This window comes from Medicago sativa, chromosome 7 (assembly GCF_051527215.1).
Source record: "Medicago sativa cultivar Bolivia chromosome 7, Bolivia_mono, whole genome shotgun sequence".
Lineage (NCBI taxonomy): Eukaryota > Viridiplantae > Streptophyta > Magnoliopsida > Fabales > Fabaceae > Medicago > Medicago sativa.
Window position 1 is genome coordinate 99,600,422 of NC_140755.1, and position 9,819 is coordinate 99,610,240.

Consider the following 9,819-nt stretch of genomic DNA (forward strand, 5'->3'; position numbering starts at 1 on the left):
ATTACATATTATGTACCTATCAAAGACAATGAATAGAAAGAAAAAGAAAGTAAAGAACATAAAAATAATGTAACCACAACTACCTTTGCAAATGAGAGTTGTTCTTTCAACAAAATTCTTCTATCCCCAAAACCTGCACATACTATATGAAAAAAAGAAAGAAGAAATTCCATTGTAGAAAGTGAAAGAGGGAAGTATGAAAATGAAAACTAAAGAAAATGGACGAGTTAGAAAGAGACATGTGAATAGTGGTTAGTAATCAAAGGAATAAAACAATCAATCAATAAAAACTGTAATTGAAATGGCCTATATAGCACTCTTGGTTTTTTATATACAAATTAAAAATGATTAGAATAACACAAAGAAACATAACCGGTAATCTCAAAGAGAAAATGTAACTTATATATTAATCATGCAACATGTATAGAGCCAATTAATGGAGAGTTAATTCGTAACTTATTTGGGAAATGAAAATGAAAAATGGTATGTAAAAGAAACATGCATAAGAGCAAGTGTCAATCTTAGAATAAAAGAAAAAAAAATTGGGAGTTTTGTTAGATGGACACATCAGCAAAGTGTAGCTTAGAATACATGTGTGTGTGTGTGTATATATATATATATATATATAAAATAGTCACTTTAGGAGACCATAACTCTGCCCATATGAAGAAGACTCTCTTGTAAACTTTTATAGTCTATTTTTACAAGACCGTCTTCAAATTATAAGATCTGTTGATTATTTTTCTACAAAAATACCTTTACTTAAATGGAGAATTAAATAATTAAATGTATCTCTCATAATAGTTCAAAATTAATTTTGGAAAGAAATTGTACATTATTGATAGATTTTATGTAAAAATTAAGTTTTTTTTTTAATCCTTGTGTTTTGGTCAATTAAGTTTTACTCAAAGATGAATATAATATGCTTACTACAACAAGACATAGTAGTTCGTACAACTAAGTAATTGAACTCAAGTGGTTAATGAACATTACTAAAGGACGAATTGTTCAGGAGAATCTGAATTCAATTCCTACGTAAAACAATTCTACTTCTAAAAGTATGATTTACGAGTTAAATAGGAATATTTTTCTTCTAAACTTTTGAGAGCAACTCCAATATCATGCATGTCCTTAAAAACCAAGAGCATATTATAACCGTTTTAGTTTTTGTGCTGCATTGGAGTAGTGTGATGTGGATGACACTAAGGATATCATTATGGAAGTAATAACATGTTCTTATGAGAAAAGTGAAAAAAATGTTAGAAAAACGGGGTCGTTATGAGCTCTTATTTAAAAATATTGAAGTAAAATATGGTCTATGTTCTTAATTTTGGTTGGCGGACTTAACCCTATCAAGAGCATTTAATTTCTCAAGACAGAAGCAAATAACAACCTCTAAATTCCCATGGCAGAAGCATGATGCTTAACCACCATGGGAACATATCGTCATACGATGATACTTTAAGTGTATATATCTATTTTACCTTGAAGTTTCTTATGACTTAAACAAAAACATAAATTCCAACAAATATATTGGGATAGAACTTTAGGCTCTCTTAATTCAAGTTGCTGGTATCCAAACGGTCAAATAAAAGCATCCGAAAATGATAGGAAAAAAACAAAAGAAAAATACTAAACGAAAAAGATAACAAATCAATGCATAAAAGCACCTAAAAAAAAAAAAAAATCAATATTTGAAAATAGACTTAAGAGATCTCTCCACTATATAGATTCATTTTTGAGCACCAACTATGCTCTTAACAGCATCAGCAGCCTCTTGTGCCTTAGTCTTCATTTGTTGACCGGCCTACAACAACAAAAAAGTTTCACCAATCAGCAAAATTGCTAATTTCAAAATTGATCATTCACATATTTTTCTACTCTAAATTTTTTGATAAAATTCCACTTCTCCATAATCTTGAGAAACAAATTACTTTTATCGGCAAATATTAGTATTTAATTGCTAGAATTATTAGTGGGGAACGAATCACATCGCGTATCTCTTCAACCTTATGCTTCCAACAATGATTGATGATATGTGTAGCACCGACACTTTAAATTAAGAGCTATGCTATTTTTCCCGACAAAAGACATCCCAAATTTATCCCGAATTATTTCCAGCCTTTGGATTGTCTGCTGCACACAAATCATGGGTGCTATAGTATTAAAAAGTGGAGCAGGTGTATTAAAGAAATATTATCGTGATGCGTGTCGGGATAAACTTTGTCGCGATAAGTAGTGTTTCCCTTAAATTAAAATGTGTTCAATGTTGACACATTTTACTGTCCGACACTAACTTATGTAGATACATTCAATCACTTTAATTTTTTAAAATTGTTATTGGTGTCAACGTGTCGTTTATGTCATGACTGGTTTCCATGTCTAACCTCTTGGCAAGATTCTTTGGCTGATTGAGCAGTATTGCTTCCCTTGTCCATCATGTTACTTTCCTTCTCCTAAATCATCGATAATATTATATCAAATTATCAAGCTACAATAATTTAGAATATGTTTACAAAAAATTAAAAGGCCATTAATATATCCGATACATGTTGGACTAAAAATTCACCTGAGCTTGTCCAACGGCTTGGCCAGCTTGATGGCTTATATTCTATGACTGATTCATCTTTGATTTCTCTTTTAGAATCTTGAGGAAGAAAAAAAAGGGTAACTCAACAAGTGCTACTTTGGTTGGGGAATGTAATTCATGACTGTGTGGTGCATATGTATATATAGTTTCTCAGATTTATGAACTAATTAACACATGTAATTATTTGCATCATATATGAGATGCTTTAGTTTCGGCTTAAGACCAGGAAATTTTGTACATCTTTGTTTGGGAAATTGACCGTTATTAGAAGGCTAAAACTTAAACTAGCAATAACATCGTTCTACTAAAAATAGAAAGTACCTTATTATCCAACCCTCCAAGATGTTAAAAAAGTAAATACTAAATTAACTATAACATAAAATTCATTCTATGTGTGATCCGTTTGTAAGGATTCAACTTAGATTTCACAAACACCGAGTTTGAATCTCGCTGCGAGTGAAAAAAAATATTTGAGTAATTTTTAAATATATTTGTCAACGTTCTCTGGACCTTGAGACTTTCTTAATTTTGAAAAACTCTGAAACTCAGTTTGCCTAAACTTTAGATCTAATAATGTATTTTCTTGTCCTTTTCTATTTACAGGATCTCATCATCTAAAACCAAAGTTTGCAAAATCTCCTCTATTTGTTTTCCTGTGACTTCAGTGTTGAAGATTCCGCTCTTTTTAATCCACTCCAAACATCCATCACGTGTGGAAACTTTCTGCATGAAAATGCATTTCAAGCACACATTCTTTAGAGCATCTATAAAAACCGTATCAAGTTTCCCATCACTATCAAAATGCCCACCAATGATATCCTCTGAAGGCTCAAGTTCTGCTGCCATGTAGTGCTTTATACCTTTGTTTTGAATGTTAGGAACTTCCTTTACCATACTATACTTTTCTACAAGTGCCTTCAGGGATTTATTCAACACAGTAGTAGGAAGGTTTGTTTCTCTATTCATGTCTCTTTTCGAGATCCCTCTGTTTTCCCTGCTACATATGAGGTTATAGAGTATACGTTCTTCATTCGTCTTAGACACTTTTTGTTGTTTCCGTTGAGGGAAAGCAAATTCTTGCAAAGAGAAAAATGTCAAGCAGGGTAATCTATGAAGCATGGACACTCCTCTGATTAGACGTGTCCCGGTACGTGTCGTGTCCGACAACGACACGACACTGACACTTGTAATTACACTAAATTATGTGATTTTTTCAAATTATTAGCTATGTCGGCGTGTCAGTGTCCTTGTCGTGTCCGTGCCCGTATCCGTGCTTCATAGAGGGTAATTAACTAACTCATTCAAATGGTTAATTGAAGATGGAGAATACTTTACAAGTTTACACTTTCAAGGTAAATAATAATTTCCTGAAGATGAAATTATAAATTAAAGTGTTAAGTGAATCGTAATAGAGAATCTTTAAACCCTATCCATCATTTTCAATACTGAAAAAACAAAATAGGCACCGTGACAAGTCAATATATTCAACAGTGACATAACGAGCGATTAGAAAATCGTAAAAATACGCTCCAAGAAATGCTCCAAGAAAAACGCTTCATCGCAATTCAAGATTCAGCTGCATCACAAAATGTCTCAATCCTTTATTCATACCCACAATTGATCCTCGCCTCCATCCTTTTTCTTTCATGCAATTTTCATTTGTTATCCTTCTGCGATTCCTCTAAATCGTATGATAGTAGTACCTTGATTCCCATTGCTTTGGTTGAACCCTAGTTTCCCAGTTTGTTCTCTGGCTGTCTGTTACACCGTTTGGTGATTTCCTTTCTTCTCTTTCTCTTCTGTTTCTTGTCCCTGATCACCTTCCTTTACTCTTTCATCCTCTACTCTTATCTCTTCCCTCATTCATCCCTCATCTTCCTGTTTCCTACACCTTTCCCCTTTTCCTCTGTCTTCATGGATGTCTCAAAAGATACCGGTGTTCTATCAAACACCAGCACTCCACCAGATGCTCAATCTCCCAATTCATCAACAACTGTTCGTCCATACAAAATTCAGAAATTACATGTCCCCCCCAGTAATCAGATAGGGTTCTTCACTGATTATCAACCCCCACAACCTTATGGAGAAGGCACTAGCACTCATCAGCAAAATCATCTTCCCTCTCAGAAGGAACCTGCATATACACAAGAACAAGGGTTCAATCATCAGGAAAGGTATCAAGAAGAATACACACATCAAGAAGATCAGATAGAGGATCAAGATGATGAAAATAATGATCCTTTTTTCTACTATCATGACTCTCATGTCCAGGAAAGCATTGATCTCTGCAATCACAGTGTTCTAGGTAAAATTCTGGCAGAGAAACATATCCCATCCCCAGTTCTTTTCAATACTCTGGCTGGTATATGGGGAAATCTAGCTGGTTTCAAAATCAATGAATTGGAAGGGAAAATTCTCCAATTCAAGATGGATAAAGAAGAGGATATCCAACGCATTCTGAAAGGCAGCCCATGGCTAATCAGAAACTGCTGGCTAGTGATCCATAGTTGGCACAGAAACTTGGATCTGAACACTTTAGACTTCACCAATGTACCTATTTGGATTCAATTTTGGGGTCTTCCTTTACATTGCAAATCAATCACAATGGGGCATGAAATGGGAGCCCAACTGGGATCAGTCTTGGATGTAGGATGATAGGCGTTTGGCAAGTGCACCAAATACTATCGAAGTAGTAAAAATATCGATCCCACGAGGACTGTTTTTAATCTCAATAATTCAACTACGTTGTATTTTAGGATGTATAAAGGTTATTTTGATTTGCCACTAGGCAGTAGATTGGTTTGATTGCATAAAAAATAATTGCTAAAAATAAATTGGTTTTCAAGAATAAGAGAGAGATGAGTTTAGGTCTTTCGAATCATCTATGTTCCCCTAATTGTTATGTTGCACCTATTCGTATGAATGATCTTCTAATCCCACGATAGTTAACAAAATAGTCCTAATCAATCCCTTGAGTTAGGACCCTCTCCTTAAACTACAGCCCCTAATCCCTTAGGTGGTCTAATAATCTTTGAAGGTTTAAAGCACGTTAACCTAACATCACTAATAAACGATTATCCATTCCTAGACTAACCATGTTTATTAGAACAATTCAATAGGTCTAAGTAGAAAGCTATGGTCAGTAGTCATTCATTCTCACAAAATCATATTTATATTTGATCAGGATATAAAAAGCATTAAGAACAATTGAATTGAATAAAGACTAGAATATCATTCACAATAAATAGAGTTTCACAACATAATATCTCAATTAGGGTTACAACGAATCATCTCAGACCTAACCTCTAATGGATTTAGCTACTCATAATAATGTTTACAAATAACATAATCATTAGAGGTAATAAAACATACACAAAGTGGTTGGAAGATGAAGAAATCGTCCTCCTGGTCCTCCTTGTAGTTGTAAAATCGCACTTGGCTCTCTAGAATTCGTAACCCCTGTTTTTGGAATAGACTTCAGCATAAATAGGCACAGAATATCGCCCAAATCGTGTCACGTTTTAAGTGAATCGTGACACGTTTTTACCTTCTGGAGCAAGAAACTGAATTAGGGTTTCACCAAATCGTGTCACGTTTTACCAATCGTGACACGTTTTCCTAATGTCGAAACAAGGCTTCTTGTGCTTCCCAAATCGTGTCACGTTTGTACCAAATCGTGACACGTTTTATTTCTTTGCGTTTCCTTCAGTTTTTCTGCTCTTTTTGCTGCATAAGTCTTCTGTGAACTCCTTTTTGTGATGAAAATACATATAAAATTACGTAATGACAAGGTGTCATCACAACCCCAAACTTAAACCATTCCTTGTCCTCAAGGAATTTACTTGCAAAGCTGACAATCGACAGTGAAATAACAATTACCTATTCAAGCAGTAGTACCCAAAAGTTCAACACCTTACTAGCTAATGATGAGCTAGTTTGACTTGTATGCATCCACCACTTCACAACTCCACGCAAATATTTGAAATAGGGTTCTACCAGTCGACATGCAGATCTACATATTACCATACGCTTGAAAAGTTTCTAAACATCAATCAAAGTCAATATCATTACACACTTTTGAGGTCTTTAGGGTTATAACGGGGCTTAGGTGAAAGGTGGGACATATTTGGATAAGTAGGCTACACAAAATTAGAGTTAGGCATTCCTACGGAAGTTAAAGAACAAATTCAATCCTACGATCATTCACCTTGTGGAATAACAATCAATGCAAAGGTACTAGAGAATATTTATAACTTTTAGGGACAATCGAGTTTGAAGTTACTCACATGTTTCAAAGTTTGGTCCCTTTTTCATCATTCATTTCATCTTTTTTTTTTTTTTTCATACATCAATTTTTTTGAATGTATTTTTGCCTTTTGCATGACAATTCTTTTTCTTTTTGTTCTCTTATTCTCTAGTACCCCCACCCCAAACTTAATTGGTTGCAAATTCCAATAGCAACCCCAAACTTAATTTTAAGCAACACTCTACAATGCCTAACTCAGAAAAACAATAAGGGACAAGTCCTAAAAGTCTCTAAGTTTGTAATGTAGTTTGTCACCGAACAAAAAGTTCTAATCCTACCGGCTCAAAGGGGCTAAGAAAAGGATAAAGTTTAACAATTATATTCAGGGTAGGCTTCAAAAGGCTCACAGGACCAAGCACTTTTGCCTCAGTGTGTAATTAACAAAGACCAATCAATAATAGAGAAACAATGCAAGTTCTAGAAATGTAGTTGCATGGAAAACTAAGCTAAATATAAGTAAATTGAAAAACAAAATATGGCAATGAACCTTATGGCTGAGATTTCTGGGAGTATGTGACTACCTAGCAACGCCGTACACTTCGCCTTTGAAAACCAAGTCACTCCTCCTTTTGAACTTTTGGAATACCACTTGAACAACTATTTGTTATCAAACTGTAAAAAGTCAACTAAACAAACAAATTCATCAATAATAAACAAGTGCAGGAATAATTACATAAACGGGGGGAATAAAACCGAGTTAAACTTAATTAAAAGCAATAAAAATTGTTTGAACATAAAATTAAAGTTACATAACCAAAGTGCTGAAACAAAAAACAGAAAAATAAAAATAGGTGGGCCATCAGTAGCCCACTCAATCCTGCATCTGGTCCTCCGGAATCCAAGTGTTGGGGTCCTCCTCTGCATAGGTATCCTCCCCAAAGTGCTGCCTAGACTGAGCTCCACCAGCAGCAAAGTCAGCTCGGATCTCCTGCTCTCTATCCTGAGCTCGACCTCTGGTGACATCAAAGTAGTGGTCCATAGCCTCCTCGGACCCATCAAAGCGCTCGAAAGACCCAGTCATCTTCCTCCTGTTGAGGCAGACCGCCTCAGTGAACTCCTGACCAAACCTCGGACGGTTCCAATACTCCTGATCTGACACCTCATTCATCCAGTTGGCATGGCCGAACATGTAGTCCAGCATCATAGGATGAATAGGTGCATAGGCACCCTGCTGGCTGCTCCCCTCTCCAGCAAAAGTCTGACTCTGAGGTGGTGGCGGTGGCTGTTGTGGTGGTGGCGGCTGTGGCTGTCCTGCTGCTGCTGCCTCGGCACCCATGATAGTCTGCATGCGGTCATGATAATCCTTGACAAAGCCATCCATGTAAGTGTCGGTGATGGGCTTCATCATTGCTGCACTCAAATCATTAGCAAACAAATCGCACTCCTCCTCCTCACAAAGCCAATTGATAAGGCTCAAATGAGGGAGTGCCTTCTTGGTACCTGAAGCAAACATATAGATATTGTCGGCAATTAACTCACCAACATTGATGGGTGTACCATCAAGAATAGCAGACAGCGTCAACAAGCGGGGCAGCGGAATCTCTGAAGTACAAGAGGTGCCCTCAATAGTTTGCACCACAAAAGATGCCCACGCCTTTGCATGGGGCTTGAAGTCAGCCCTCAACAGCATATGTGACCCTCCATGCCACTTAGCACCTTCAACACAAATCTGCATTAGCAACTCCTCCCACCTTTCATCATCCCAATTCTTGCACTCCTCCATCCTCCTCTTCACATCACAAATCTCCGGTGGCACAATCTCCAGCAACTGATTAATCCTTTCCGGGCTATAGTCTATCTCCTTCCCCCTCACATAGGACACATACTTCCTCCCCATATACCTAGCATTAGAATAGAATTCTATCCCAATGGTTTTGTTGGCCTGCTCGAAAATCATACTAACAAGGGACTCCCACCCTCTCTCAGTGATCACTTGATGGAACTCAGGGTTGGAGATGAGTTTGGTGAAATCAAAACCTCTCTCCGGGATCACCCTATAGCCTCGGATGTCCTTGAAACGGTCACGGGCAGCAGTATTATAAAACCGGTGGTTGATGGACGGTGGGGGTGCGGTGTTAGGGCTAGGTTTGACAGGTTGTTTTCGTTTGGGGGCTATTTTGGCCTTTTTGGCTGGTTGGGATGTGGCTTGGGACTTGCCTTTGTTGCGGGTCTCAACCATGGTTAGGGTTAGGATTTAGAGAAGAAACAAAACTGGATATTAGGGTTAGGGTTAAGATGGAGATAATGGGTTTGGTTGTTTGTTGGTGATGATGAAGGTGTATGGTAATGGTTTGGTGATTAGAAGATGAAAAGATGAAGATTTTTGGTAGAAAAGGGTTAGAAAATCGTAGGTTAGGGTTCTGGGAAAATTTTGGCAGAGTTTGGCTACTTTTGGAAGTGAATGGAATGAAAATCGTGTTGGATATATTTATAGGCTGGGACAATCGTGCCACGTTTTGCCAAAAACGTGTCACGATTTTGTTTTGTAACGGTTAAATTTTTGAAACTGCTACAATCGTGTCACGTTTGGGCTAAACGTGTCACGATTTTTCATTTTTGAAAATTTTCTTGCCCAGAAATCGTGTCACGTTTTGGCCAACGTGTCACGATTTCCAATTGTCGAATTGCACCAATTTGAGACTTAGAAAAATTTTTAGGTGCCAAAATTCGTGTCACGATTTCAGCATCGTGACACGTTTTCTGGAAATGTCGAATGGCACCCTTTTTTTACTTAGAAAAATTTCTGAGAGGAGCTTCAGAGGGGGCAAATCGTGTCACGTTTGGCCCAAAACGTGTCACGATTTGCACAGTATTGGAAAACAACAAATTTTCTTCCTCTGTTCGTTTCAGCAAAAAATCTTTTTGTATTTTTGAATATTTGAAAGCAATAAAAAGGAAATAAGAAATACTACCTGAAATCTAA

At 36.7% G+C, this 9,819-nt stretch overlaps 1 protein-coding gene and 1 pseudogene across 2 annotated transcripts; both read right to left on the reverse strand.

Moving 5' to 3' along the window:
* Window positions 1-1,533: 1,533 nt before the first annotated feature.
* LOC146911126 (uncharacterized) lies at window positions 1,534-2,626 on the reverse strand (annotated as a pseudogene). The gene is made up of 3 exons (XR_015019477.1): window positions 2,570-2,626; window positions 2,388-2,456; window positions 1,534-1,807 (listed from the first exon to the last, which is right to left on the reverse strand). The product of XR_015019477.1 is annotated as an uncharacterized LOC146911126 (transcript).
* Window positions 2,627-3,187: 561 nt separating this feature from the next.
* On the reverse strand, window positions 3,188-3,709 carry LOC146911127 (uncharacterized). The gene has a single exon (XM_085729495.1). It carries the CDS (start codon window positions 3,707-3,709, stop codon window positions 3,188-3,190), a length of 522 nt encoding a protein of 173 aa, XP_085585621.1.
* Window positions 3,710-9,819: the final 6,110 nt, after the last annotated feature.